The sequence below is a fragment of the Onychomys torridus genome, chromosome 1 (genome assembly GCF_903995425.1).
Source record: "Onychomys torridus chromosome 1, mOncTor1.1, whole genome shotgun sequence".
In the NCBI taxonomy this organism is placed as follows: Eukaryota; Metazoa; Chordata; class Mammalia; order Rodentia; family Cricetidae; genus Onychomys; species Onychomys torridus.
The window spans coordinates 109,930,725-109,945,468 of NC_050443.1; the positions used below are offsets into that span (position 1 = coordinate 109,930,725).

General features: G+C 48.4%; 1 protein-coding gene across 1 annotated transcript in view; it reads right to left on the reverse strand.

The window, feature by feature from the left end:
• Cpxm2 (carboxypeptidase X, M14 family member 2) overlaps window positions 1–13,544 on the reverse strand; it is a 121,189-nt gene extending 107,645 nt beyond the window's left edge. Inside the window, exons 1-2 of the mRNA XM_036186096.1 lie at window positions 13,100–13,544; window positions 3,226–3,324 (exon numbers count right to left, since the gene is read on the reverse strand). Of these exons, the coding sequence (XP_036041989.1) occupies window positions 3,226–3,324; window positions 13,100–13,409 (409 nt within the window). The 5' untranslated portion in view covers window positions 13,410–13,544. The remainder of the gene's footprint in view (window positions 1–3,225; window positions 3,325–13,099) is intronic.
• Window positions 13,545–14,744: the final 1,200 nt, after the last annotated feature.

Genomic DNA, 14,744 nt, shown 5'->3' on the forward strand with positions numbered 1-14,744 from the left:
CTCCTTCCAGTCAACTTTCCACAAGGATTCTCATCATAAAGTATCAGAAAACACTGGGACAGAAATGGGGAGGTACATTATCCTAACAGCAAATAAGAACCGTGGTGACCACTCAGCACATTGGCAGGTGGCCAAGGTGCAGACATTTGGTAACAGACAAAGGCTTTTACACTCTCTGCTCAGGACCAGCACACAGACACATCTCTTCATTCAATCAGCCTGACGTGAAATGTAGATCAACTCAAAGTCAACCAGCTCTCAACTTTGGGGAAGGGACTGGAAAGTCACAGAGCGAAAGGTGTGGGCACAAATGAGATGGGGAAGTAGACAAGAACTCAACCAGCCAGTCCTGGGAGAGCTGACCCAACTGTCACAGTGCTTTAGTCTCATAACAGCTAAGCACATGTCTGCTCTTGGGAAACTTCTTCGAGGTTGACTTCCATCTGCCCCCACTGACTTCAGACTATTTTAAAGGCTCTGTCACCTGCCTTCAGTGTGAACCATCTAGTCACCACTCACAGTCTCCATCCCTCCCTCAGCGGAGCAACAGGAAGTCATTATTCTTTTCCTCTCAGATTCCTTCTTTGAAAAACAGAATAATTCCACAGGTTAATACAGTAGCTAAGATACTCAGTGAACTGGAGGTGTGATGGCTACCTTTGAGGTAAATGACACCATCCATGAGGTCAACTCAGAAAAATAATCTAGTTAGAGGGGGCATCTGTGACAGAAAAGAGGAAATGCCATGTGTATAGTGTTTGTGTTGTGGGGGGAGGGTATGTGGTGTGTGTGTGTGTGTGTGTGTGTGTGTGTGTGTGTGTGTGTGTGTGTGTGTGTGTGTGTGTGGTGTGTGTATTATGTGGTGTGTATATGTGGTGTGATGTGTATGTGTGTGTGTGTGTGTGTGTGTGTGTGTGTGTGTGTGGTGTGTATTATGTGGTGTGTGTATGTGGTATGGTGTGTATGTATGTGTGTGTGTGTGTGTGTGTGTGTGTGTGTGTGTGTGTGTAAATGGGTCTCCAAAATCTTCCTGAAATGCCTTCCCCAATCTTAATAATTTCTAATTCTGAGAAAGAAGAAATCAGATAATCCAACCCAAGCCTTCTGCTGAAGCTGCTGAGAGAAAATCTGGACAAAATATGTTTGAAAATGTGTTTGAAAGCACTCAAGAATTCACCAGATACTAAAGAACCCTCAAGTCCAGATTGGTTGGCAGAAGAACTCCAAAGTGCTCCTGAGGCTAGCACCCTGAAGCAACCTCAGCCTGGAGGTATACATGAGCAAAGAGCAAGTGCCACCGCTGTCCCACCAGCAGGTGAAGGGACCCAGCACCAGAGAGGATGCTAAGACTACCCTAATTCCTGTCACTGTGACAAAATACCCTGACAAAAAGATAACTTAGAGGACACAAGGGTCTATCTCAGCTCACTATTCTAAGTGACAGTCCATCACTCCGGAAGTCATGGTGGCAGAAACTTAAAACAATGGGTCACATCACACCCACAGTCAAGTGCAGAGAGAATTGAACACATTCACACTTACTCATGCTTACTTCAATTTATCCATTCTTACACAGTTCAGGACCCACTGCCTAGGAAATGATGCCTCCCACAGTGGGCTGCATCTTCTCAAATCAATTACTTAATTAAAACAATTCCCCACAGGCAGACCCACAGCCCAACCCAAAGCAGACAATTCCTCATTTGGGCTCTCTTCCTAGGTAATGTTATGTCAAGTTGATGATAAAAGCTAACCATCACAGATGCTAAGGGACCTGAGCCTCAGGATGAGCCCAGGAAAAACAGCCCTAGCTACATACTGTACACTCAACACATCCTTCCAAGGGACAAGGTCCTTCCAGTGTTCACCTTCAGATGGAATAGACATTTAGGTCCCTAAATGACTGCAGAACCTCATAAGAATTGATTTCTCTTCATCTTAGAACACACTGTAGTCAGAACAGTGACATCTTTGATGGCAGGTTGTTAGTTAGAAACACAGCCCCAAACCCTGACATTGTGCCTAAGGGACTGTGGCAACTCCCCTGGTGACAGTCACCTCTGTGACACAGCTCTTGAGCTGATGTGGCAGCTGAGAGTGAGTCCTATGCAAATATATAAAATATCAAGCTGATTTTTTTTTTGTCTGCTGTCATTACTAAGCAAAAAGACAACAACCTTGGAATCTTTCATTTTAAGCTCTGTTTTGCTATACAACCCTGACCAAAGGACCCTCCCTTAATCTACAGAGTGTGGAGGAAGAGGAAAAAGAGGAGGATAATGATGATGGTGATGGTGGTGATACCCACAGTGATTAGCAGGGTGCCTGGAAGGTCAGACACTGAGCAAAGGATCTGGCAATTATATATACATTTAATAAATTGTCACTATTACTAATATTAGCAGAAAATGATCCTGAATATTTAAGCTTAGTACAATAATAGTGACAAAATAGTTAAGAATGTTTATAGCTACAGCCAGTGGGTCAGCATTCCTCCATGAGTCTAGAAATAATAACATTGAAAATTCGTTTTCTATAATTTTTGGGTTTTTTTTTTTTTGAGACAGTATCTCATATATCCCAGGCTGTCCTACAACTTTCTGTGTTGCTGAGGATGACCTTAAATTCCCGATCCTCCTGCCTCTATTTCCCCAATGCTGGTCTTACAGTGCTGGTCTTCGAGCTGCGCATCTGGTGTGTGCAGCGCTGGGATGAAGCCCAAGGCTTCATGCATGCGAGGCTAGCACTCTAGCAATCAAGCCAATACCCCAGCCCTGCCACCTACTGCTGAACATACTCGGGTAAGCAACTACACATGGCTGCAAGCTGTCAGGTCTAGTATTACAGATTCTGGGAATAGAAGCTTTATCTATGCCACCAGAGACCCTGTGCTGCATCTAGAGACAAGAAATACACAACCAAGACTATGGGCAGCTAAGAGATCACAATGACATGGACTGCCAAGTGAGAGAGTCTAAGGGAGAGGACAGGACACTTGGAAGTGACTTGAGCAATTCAATGGGGGAACTTCTATGGGACAGCAATGCTCCAAGAGAAGTTTGAGCTGCTGAGATGTCTGCACTCCTGCACAATAGCTAAGAATTGACACAAGTCCAGACAATATCTCTACAGGGTGTATATGAGCAGACAGCCATGCCAGCTGCCTGCACCCACCATGGGCAGGTGACAGAAATGGGGCAATGACCCTCCAAGAGCTTCACTTACTCTCTCTGACATACTCATGGGCCACAGGGACACCATGATCATCTCGGACAGCTTTCTCGAGACTCTTGCTTCTTCTGCCTTTTCTGTTGCTGTTTTTACCTAGAAAGAAAAAGAGAGAAAGACATCGTTACTCCATGTATCAGACAAGCCTCTGGATGTGAGAACTCATGGTCCTCTCCTGCAGACAGCCGATCCCAGCTTTGCTCTCCAGCCCCAGGGCCTTGGACTCTAAGGGGTCTGTGGTTAAAGAAGAGGATGCTCAGTATATATGGAGATAATCACCCCTCATGAGACCCATGCACAACCACATGCTGTTAAGTATTGTAAGCCTACAAAACGCTGCTGAGCCTCCCTGAAGCACTAGGAGTAATACCTGGAAATGGGGGCCAAAGCTGGACTTGGACAGCCAAACTAGCATGTTTCCCCATGCTGAGCTCGCATACCCAGCTCTCTCCAAGGCCATGGCTTGGGGACCTGTGAGTCGGTTGCTCACTAACTGGGGAGTGACCTGGGAGCCCGATGTGACCCTGTTAACCCTCCAGTTTCTCCTCACTTTGTCCCCCTACCCCTGTTCTAACAACAAAGCATAAATTTTCCCCCATCATGGGTACACCCATCCCTCTACTCTGAAGCTAATTGGCTCCTTCTCATCTTGCAAGTCTCAGCTCTGGCATCATCTTAAAAACTGCCTTTCCTGATTCCTCACTTCAATCGAATCCTCCTTGGAGGGACCCTGATAGCATCTGTCTAGAGTCAAGTTGCCTCTAAGCAAAGCCTAATGCAGGGGTTTCATTGTCTGGAAAGTGCCGAGGGGAAGGAAGGGGAAGCAGGATCCAGTCAGGGAAGGAACTAAGCAAGCCTGTCTAGCTTAGCTTATCACCTGAGGCTTTTAGGACAGGAATGGCATACAGAATGCCCCCCACTTGAGAAAGCCTCTGTATAAAAACTAGCCAACTCAGAGTTGGGGTGCAGCCTTCCAGAGAGGAGAAGAGGTATGATCCACCCACAGTTCAGAGTGGTACTTGGGAGACAGGTACAGCCAGGGTACCCCAAAGGGCACCAGCCTGACCTCTCTACCTCTTCCCCTCCTCAATGGAAGAAGGTAGCAGAGCCTGCCACACAGGAAGTTAGAGCAAGGGCATAAAATGATACCTGTGAGATACTCAGGGTACAAAAACACAGCTGTTGTCTCCACCCGGCCAGCATTATCCCGAGGCCCACGTCGCTAACACCATCCCATTTGCTAACAGCTTACAGGGGCAGCAGGCTCCAAACTTTACAAGACATGTTTACTGCACGGTTCAAGCCTCTGAGGACAGGAAGGGCATTTTACGGTAGAGAACATAAAGGCCTAGAGCGGTGGTTCTCAACCTTCCTAATGCGGCGACCCTTTAATACAGTTTCTCATGCTGTGCTCCCCAACCATAAAATGATTTCATTGCTACTTTATAGCTGTGATTTTGCTACCATTATGAATCATAATGTAAATATGTGATATGTGATCCCCCCCAAAGAGGTCTCAACTCACAGGTTAAGAACCTAGAGTGAGGAAGAGGGCTTCCCAAGGTCACTGACAGCCAGGAGGTAACAGTGAGAGTGACCGGCTCCAAAGGACCCTCCCTGCCAGCACAAAGGCTGCTTCCGTAGACCCTTCCTCCCCCAGAACAAGAAAGACACCATATGGTCTGTACAGATGAAAGAAGAAAGAGAAGGGGAAATAGTGTTCGGAGAAGGAGCCAGAATCCAATCAGCATCTCCATCTGGGCCGCGTGACAGTGCAGAATTCCTTAAAAGTAGCGCACTGCACCGCTAATGCTGGCCACATGTTCTATTCTGGTGCACCGTGATAAATATAATTCCTCTGGCTTAATAGAAAACTGTTTTTTCCCCCTTGCTGCACAAGGAGCTTACAGTAGCAACACTCCCCCCCAGACACACACACACAACCCAAACTGAAAAGCCTTTGCTTCCCTGCAGTCTCTGCTTCCCCAGGAAATTCCAGGCCACAGAGCTCTGCACTCTCCCTGAAGGAGGGAGCTGGCCCAGGGCTCTGGCAGTTCTTGCCTGTTTTTTGGTAAGGAACCCATGGCAGGAGAGTAAAAAACCACATGAGGTTCTCTCAGTAGCTCCCCAGAAATGCAACCTAAAGGTCTCTCTCCTCCTGCAGGTGTTAGGAATGGTGTGTGTGTGTGTGTGGCCACTTGTGCGTGCATGTGTGGGAGTACACAAGCAACTTTGTACACATGCATGTTGACATCAGAGGAAAACCTCAGTTGTTCTGCACCATCCACCTTTATTATTTTTTTTCTCCAATTTAAACAGCGTCTCTCACTCACCTAGAACTTGCCAAGCAGGCCAGGCTGCCTGGCCAACAGCCCCAGGGAGCTTCCTGTCTCTGCTTCCCCAGGGGATTATTTTAATTATTATTTTAACTTGAGACCTGATCTGGATCTGACTTGAAAGCCTCCTGCCTTAGGACTGGTTTTCTTCATGGTATCAGACATCATCATGAAGCTTCCAAGGGAGGGAAGCAAACAAAAGTCCTACCCAGTTGTGATGTCTGTGAACCGCAATGAATTCCAGCACGGCATGATAGCCCGAAGGGTGCCACAGTGGCACACATGCTCTGGCCGTAACTAACCACTCTCTACAGTTCACTCATGTCTGGTACTGGAAACCAAGCTAGCCACGCAGGGCTGTGAAGACATGGATCTTGGAGGAGAACCTACATCCAGCTCTTTATTAAACCGGCATAATCTCTAACTACATTCTAAATATTTATCCTTATCCCCATATATAAGTGCAGTCCTCACCCCTCATCAAGGAAACTTCTCTTTGCAACAGATAAAGACTATTACAGGAAACCACCACCTATCACAATGCAGAGGACAAGAGAGCATGTGGCGCCCTGTCCCAACTGATACATCTACTGCATAATTCCCGCACCTAAGGTTCATGGATCATTGCAAAAAAAAAAAAAAAGAGGGAGAGACAGTGTAAGAGCCAGAGGGACAGGACACTTCCCAGGACCGTGGCTCCTAGAAATGTGAGACAGGCTTTCTCCATGAAGTCTTATCACCATAGTCGCCCAAACAATTGCTGAACAGTGGCAGTGGCAGTGGATATTCTGACATGAAGAGGGAAAAGTTCAAGGGGACTCAATCCTATGGGCAACTAGGGAATGCTGAGAGCAGGAGAAATGGCTTCCCAGTGAGGAGCACCCCAACTGGTTATCTAACACCAAGTGAGAGCCCTGAGATCATGTCCGTACAGGTAACACTACAGGAACTGAGCAGGTTGTTAGGCATTTAGGAATATCTACATGTCTTTATCTATATATCTATACATACACATATATAGTGTATATACAATTAAAGAAAAAGGCCATGAAATTGAGAGAAAGCAAGGGGGTGCTTGAGAGGGATTGGAGGGAGGAAAGAGAGAGGAGAAATTATGCAATTATATTACAATTTCAAAAAATATAATAAAATAAAGAAGTCCCTGCTCTTTGCATATAGGAGCGGGAAAGGGACAAGGAGGGGACAGCCTGTGCCCTTTTCCAACTCTAAGGATAGTCAGTGTCAGGGGAAACAGGTATGGAGTGGGAGTTCATTGTCTCTAAGGAAATACCCCAGTACCAGCAGCAGGCAGGCAGGTGCACGCAGGCTAGTGTGGGCCCTCTGTAGGCTCTGCAGGTACCCGGAGCACCTATCTGCCTGAGTTTGGGTTCTGCCGAGAACAAGCTGAGGTAAGCAGGCATGTGCTGCAGGATTGTAGCTGGGAGATGACTGCATGAAGCTTGAGGAAAAGGGGCTACGAGGAGAAAAGGGAGGCCAACAACCCAGGGGCATTGTCTGTCAGGGTCTGTAGGACACAACCTGGCAGGTACTCCAGGAGCAGGGAAAAGGTAACACAAAATTGCCCCACACCACCCCTGTCAGAACCAAGGGGGCCACACCCATCTAACCTCACACCTCAACAGGGAGTATGGGTGTTATTGACACAATCCTCCATGGATGAACCAAGGCTTGAAAAGTCATCAGTTCTGTCCCTAGCTTTCTCTGAATCCTCAGCAGGCTTACCAGGGAGCATTGCACATGCCTTGCATGGCATATATAGTACATCTGAATCTATGGCATCAGAAGCTGATTAACACATGAAGGTAGGTATTCTTTGCCATGTCAGCCATCCATCATCTCCAGTGAGATGGAGGCCAGCCACTTAGGGATTCTAACCCTTCCTACAGCCAGTCAAAGAAACCTAACTCAAAGATTTCACAATCCAAGTGGCAGCTGCATAAACAGGGACCTGAGAGAGTCTCAGAGGACAGAACCTGTCACTGCTGGGTGACACTAAGTTAGCACTTGCCTTCCTAGCTCCTTGGGACATGCAAAGGAGGACTCACCACAAAATCCAGGCTCTGGAGCTAAAACTGGTTTTGTCCCAAGTCTGAATGAAGCATGGTCACCTTGAGACTTGGCAGTCACATACACAAGAGGTAGATGGGGGAAATGCCACAACTGTTTTAGAAATACAGCATGCAATCTAGCTTCCTCCACCCCTGTAGGGTCGCCACTGTCTCTCATCCAGGCACAACCCTAATTTCCGGAGCCATGGGCACAGGCAGGAGGAGCAGGCCAGCGGTGAGTTAGCTTTGGAAAGAGTTCTGGAAAGGGTTCTGGAAAGGGTAGCGGTGCCTCAGAAAGCAATGCTTCCCCCCACCTCCCATCCATCCTTTTCCTTGGAGCTTTGCAGGGAAGTGAGTTGGATGAAATACTTCAGGTCTGATACTAAAGCATATAGGCAGCCATCAAGGCTCTCTTGTTCTTTAAGTATGCCAATGACACTCCCTGGGTTTATTAAAAACACTACTGAAATATTGACAAATACCACCTCTTCACACTTAAGTTTTGCCCAAGTTAGGGCATTTCTAACAAAGGCCAGGGTACTCTGACCCAACAAGAGACCAGGCAAAGCTTCACAGAAAAGCCCTTTCCACCAACCAGGAACAGCTCACCCAGAAAGAGCTTTGTATATAAGCAAATATGCTCCAATCACCACCTTTTTATTTCCCCTGACAGCCGGGACACAACACATACCAAACACAAACTGGATGATTCTGGGCATAGACCTACAAACAAAAAAAAAAATGGCTCCCTGCACACTCAACACGGACCAGAGGGACTAGCTCTGGACTAGGGGATCCATGCGGGTTTGTTCAGATCCAAACAGTGGTACGTTCTAGCCAGGGCCTGGAAATGGTACAGACAAAGGAGTCAGGGGGAAATCAGATTTGAAGCCTCCATATTCAAGTCAGCTCCTAAGCCAAGGAGGGGAAAAAACAATATTCAAATCCCTTATCCCAGCCTTGTTTGTTCCTTTCTGCCATGTGGTTGGAAATGGCAGGTGAATTATGCAACTGTGGTCTATTAGTTGGCTACATTTCATCCTCTAAAAGGAGTGTGGCCACAATTCAAAGGCAACCCAAAATAAGCACACCCTACTCCACTGGTATGACCCCCATGGAGCTGTTACCTTATTCTTCATGCTGGATAATGAAAACTAGGGACCTGAGGCTCACTCCTGGGACCACAAAGCATTCCAACGCAGAAACTGTGGAATTCAACCAGAAACAGCTGAATAAATAGAGTCAGAAGGAGGATGTCCATGAAGACGAATATTCTAGCAATCAGCACTGTCCATCCAATGAGCTAATGGCCTTGAAGTGGGGAGAGCTCATCTGGGGAGGGGTGGAGCACAGGCTGGACAGCCATTGTCTGAACCCTGCACTGGACAGGAATTTGCACTGTGACCATTTACTTTCCTAAAAGTTCTAAGATTCTGGGATAAACTGATGCTTACAAAAGGCCTCAGACAAGGATTCCATGGTCCTATATCCTGGTGGACCCATATACACACAAGCACACATGTGCATACATATACATAAGCATGCACGTATGCACATACACATGTATACATGCGTGGAAAAACTACTGAAATGCATATACACACAAACATGCATATACACATACATATACAAATGCATGGAGAAACTTCTGAAATGTAACATTACAATCTAATTCACAGTACGTATAACATTCTATGTCATGCTTTTGATACCCAGTGGTAATTCTCAGCCTCCTGCAGATGGCTGGCAATATCTAGAGGCATTTCTGTTTGTGAGGGCTGAGAGGAAGGTCCTGTAGTAGCTCATGGGTCAAAGGTGTACATTCTACAACACATAGGACCCAACCTCCCACCCCACCCCTGCTTCCCAGCACATGTATACTCAGTCCAAAGTGCTGGAACTGTCAAGGATGGAGAACCCACATTAGAGTTACCTAAGATTTCCCATTGATGGAAACTGAGGGGTGGGTCATGGGACCTCACGATAATAGTTCTGTCCGTTCCTATGAGTCTATAATTATTCTAAACCAAACTTTCAGTAAACGCTTTTCAGTGTTCTCTTCCATTCAGTACAACGGGGCCCTTCTCCATTGAAAATGAAGTACCGCTTAAGCGTCCCTGCTTCAAGTTCTTGGGAACAAAAGCACTTCAGATTTCACGGTTTTGCCCAACCATGGAATTAATCTATGTGTCATATACACCACACACAGAGCCTGGAGGTAGCTTTGAGTTAAAGCAAAGCCTCATGGTGCATAATGACCATGAGTATACTGGTGTTCAAAGGGCTCAGATTTTTAAGCATTTCAGAGTAGGTGTTTCTGTTTTGCCTTCTGTTGCCATTACCAAAAGCACCTTGGGGAAGAAAGGATTGGCTTTTAACTTACAGGCTACAGTTCATCATCAGGGAAAGCTAGGGAAGGAGTTCAAGGCAGGAGCTTGAAGCAGAGACCACAGGGGAAGGCCATTTACTGGCTTTCTTAGCTACTGTTCTTACATAGCCCAGAACCGCCTGCCTAAGGAAAACACCACCCTCAGTGGGCCGGGCCCTCCTACACCCATTAGCAACCAAGAAAGTCCCCCACAGACATAGCCACAGAGCAATCTGATGGAGGCGATACTTCAACTGAGGTTCCTGCTTCTCAGGTGTGTCGATCTGGCAACCAGCCATCATAGGAGGATGCTCACTGCTACCCCCAATTGGCCAAAGGATTCCATTCGCCAAGCCGCCTCCATAGATATCAGCACACAGCATCCATAGGGCATTTCTCCAGTTGCCAAGGATCAAAGCCAAAACTCAAAGTCAGACCAAATAGCCTTTGTACCAGCCTCCTCAGGGATACAGACATATGCCCTATTTGTGCCCACCACACACACTTTTCCCATTTCTCCTTTATCAACTCCTACTTCTATGCTCCCAAGAGCTAAGTGGAAAGCATGTCACTGTCTACAAATGTGATACCCAAGTCAGTTCTCTGCTCTCACCCATCTCTCAATCTTACCCTCTGCTCCCAACCCAGTGCCTACCCTGTCCTGGAACTCAGCACTCGATAGCCATGCAGTAAATTTCAGAAGTTTGCATCTAACACCCCAGACAAGATCCCCAGTTTCCCTCCTCTGAAACACATTCCTAAGATTGGCAACCTGTTCATAAAATAGCCCACCACACAGAACAGTGCCTCTATGACACCATGAGCACCATGTATACCACGCCACCACTTGAGGTGGGATAGAATCATCTCTCTGTGCAACTGAAGTGGTCAGAGTCTTCTGAGTCCCCCAACCAAGATCATTTTAATTTAATCTCTCCTCTACTACATGGAGTCCACAGTTGAAAGTCTTATTGAACACACACACACACACACACACACACACACACACACACTGGGATGGGGGGAGTGGAGGGAGAAAGAGAGGCATTAGTTTAAACTATTTTGATGAATGTCACACTTGTCCTATCTGGGGAAGCTCTAAGACATCCCACCTGATTCATTAGGAAAATGGCTAAAATAGCGATGATCCAGGAGGAGCCTGATTCTGGTGCTTCAGGATGTGTCTTTCATTTGCAGACAGGACCCAAGTGGCCAACTATTCACCAGCAACAGTTAACTTTTTGTTAGTCCCAGGCTAACCTCTCTCTGCAAGGTGGCCTTTTTTACAAACCAGATGATACTTGACTTCTCCTTCAGAGACCCCATTCCAAGTCTGATAACAGCCAATGCTCCAGAAGGAAGGAGCACCACTTCTGGGCTGTAATAGCTGAGCCCCCAGACACATAAGCTGGGGGTACTGCTGAGTCTGGGCTGTGACTTTCTGAGCTCTCAGGAAAGACTATAACTGGTCACGACTAAGAGTACCCAAACAAAGGCAGCTCACTAATCAGGCCTAGTCGGCCATCTCCCCCCTGGGAAGCACTGGCCTCATCCTTCTACTTATTTTCCTGACATCCCATGTTCAATACAACTCTCGGCACAGCTGTGATTACGTCCCCAAAGTCTCACAACTTTGGTGAGGTTCTTGGAGGAGGGACCAGGTTGTCTTATGTTCTTGGTCCCTAGGGCACACTACAGAATGCTGGGAAAGGTTTTGGTATCATCAGACATAGGAAAATGCAATGGCAGACACTGTTCTTTCTATCTGCAGGTAAAGCAGCTGAGGCCAAAAAGTGGTGCTCAAGTTCCGGGGTCCCCAAACAGCAAGCCTAAGACCTGGCTGACAAGGTGGGCTTTCAATGCTTCCAAGCAGGACAGTGACAAAATAAGTTAGTTCCCCTGTTTGAGCTTAAAGCTTCTCATCTGTAACATAACAAAGGTAGCCATTTTCCTCAGCCACGAAGACAACTTACTGAGCCCAGAGGACACTACCAAGGTCAGTGCCCTATCCCCACCCTTCGATGTCAAGCCACTGCAGCTTTCTATATCTTTATCCCTGTTACCCCTCCCCCCCCAAAAAAATTGGGAGGCCCCTATGGTCCTATGGGGGGGGGGTCACACAACCCACGGAACTGTCAATGGTCAGCCATATACAAACGTGGTACTCAAATGGGACCAGACCCTCAAGTGTGTTTGCATCTTCCCTGGTTGATGACTTTGGCATCCGTTAACCAAATGAAAACCACTTCTGAGCTCAGAGCTCTGTGACCTAGCACATGACTCTCTTTTCAGACAAAGACACCGCAAGGCCGTAGAATGTAGAATTTGGTCAATGTCCTGCTGGCTCCCCATGGCTGAAATAGTAGGGATGTAACTCCTACACTGAGCAATCACCATCTGAAACAATTTAGAGAAAGTCTTCTTCACAGGTTTGGTGATAACGGCTGGACCAGAAGAAAGTGAAGACGGGTTTTAATTAAATCTTTTAAGGAAAACGAGATGGGCACAAAGGATGGATCGCTCACCCCAGGCTGCCAGTCACTCAGAGCTTTCCAGGGCTCCTGTAGTCTGCCCTTTCCAAGAAGGCAGAAAGAACCTTGGCAGCTACAGGGACCAGGAGTGGTCCAAAGTCTCCAGCTGGGATTGTGCCATCCTGTGCATAGTGGATTCAAGGGGCCCAATGACAGGGGGATGGAGGGAACTGAGAAGGGGCACTGCCTGAATAAAGGTCACTGACCAAGCCTTGCCAAGGCCATCGGCCAAATAACACCAGCCAGTCACGTGCCGATTGACTGAAATCATTCTGAAGAAGACACCTCTGAAGATTGGAGATCTAAAGAGAGCAGGAAGAAGCAAAAGACACCTCTTGGGACGCCGGGGCCAGCTCCCCAGGCAGTTTCTCAAAGTGCACAATTCTGTTTCTGCCTGAGGAGGCAGAGAAAGAAAGCTGGGCTTAGCTTAGATGCAGTCTCTAGTGAGTAGCCAGCACCACAGGATTTGGGCTGGGATCACTCAGGGAGACATACTGGGAAGCCAGGTGTCTCCTGGAATGCGGCGATCGCGGGCGCCCCCTCGGGCCGCCCGATGCAAAAAGTTACCTGGTGGAGGCGTCTCTGCAACCACCTTCTCCCTCTTGGGAACCTTCTTGGGCTTGGCGGCCTTCTTGGGCGGCCTGGGCTCCTGTTGGTGCTGCTGCTCCTGCTTCTCCACCCCGAGGCCCTCATGCCGTGGAGGCGAGAAGAGCTCCGGCTCCCGCTCCGGATGCTCATAGTAGCGCCCCCGTCTCCAGAGCTCCTGGCCATAATAGTCAGGCTCCTCGAAGGCTGCGCCCTGTGCTCCGACCCCAGCCAAAGTCACTACCACAAGTGCCAGGGCCAGAGCCCGGGAGGCGGCCCCAGGACAGGCCATGCCCACCCGGCCCCGCGTTCTGGGCACGGTCCGGATTCCCGGGAGCAACAGGCGGGCTACAGATGACCGCTGTGGCTTGGGACAGGGGAGCGGGCGCTGCAACGGGTGCAGATGCGGCGGGCCCTGGCGGGTGGGACAGGCCAGACGGGCGGGGCTGGGCCGGAGCTGGGCGGGCAGGGGCGCGCCCAGGAGAGGCGAGGCGCCGGCAGACCCGCCCTCCTTCCCGCCGGGGCCTCCCCAGCAGGTGTTGGAGGACCATTCATTCTAGGGCTGTAACTAGCCTTCCTTGTCTTTGCGGTTCTGTCCAGCTGGGCACCCCGTCTCAGACATGGGGCGTGCTGATCTTGGGAGGAAACTTCGGGGCTGCCTTCCACTCCTTCGTTTTGCAGGGCTGAGACTAGCCTGAAATCCTGAGGTCAGATAGAACCAGCAGGTTTCCCACCTGTCTTGCTGCCCCCAGCCTAGGCAGGAACCCCGAGTCCCTGGATGAAGTTCCTTGAGAGCAGGGCCTAAGGGCCTGGGGACCCCTCCAGAGTGTTCCTGTTGGAGAGAATGGGGCCAGCCAAAGACCACCATTTCATAAGTTACAAAAGGGCATTCAGCTCTTTCAAGGATCAGGCCTGTCTGGAGAAACCTGGTGTCGCTTCCCTTTGAAAAAAAGGTGCCCCCACCTTTTGGAAAACATGCCTTGGTTTTTTCTCAGTCTTCTCTTAATGGAGTGGAGCCTAGTGGCCCCAGCTTCTCTCCAGGCTGGGATGCTGGGGATCCAAGGTCTGCAGCAGTATATTCTATGGCTCCCCTAAGTGATTGAGACGGGTTTAAAACAAAAGACTTACTGACTCACAGGTTAAGTGTCTGAGGCAGCAGCACCAGGCTGAAGTCAAGGTGCAAGATGGTGGTAGCTGAGAGACTCATTAGCGTTTGGGGGGGAAATGGCTTTCATAGCCACTCAGTGTATCGCTAAAGTCAGGTCCTAGTAGCAGTACTCATGGCTTCCATATATCCACTGGCTTTTAGCTGAGACCGCTTTGCAGGCAGCCTCCTGCTTTGTGTGCCTGCCAGGGCTCACCTCTGGGTCTTTGCAGCCAGCTTCACCTCTCTGAGTCAGTACTCACAGGCCAAATCTAAGCTATACCTTCAAATCACTCCTATCTTCTCTACCTCCAGCTAGGGAATAGTGTCTTAGTTAGAGTTTCCATTGCTGCAACGAAACACCATGACCAAAAAGCAAGTTGAGGTAGAAAGGGTTTTATTCAGCTTACACTTGTACTGCACTATCCATAATTGATGGAAGTCAAGACAGGAACTCAAACAGGGCAGGATCCTGGAGGCAGG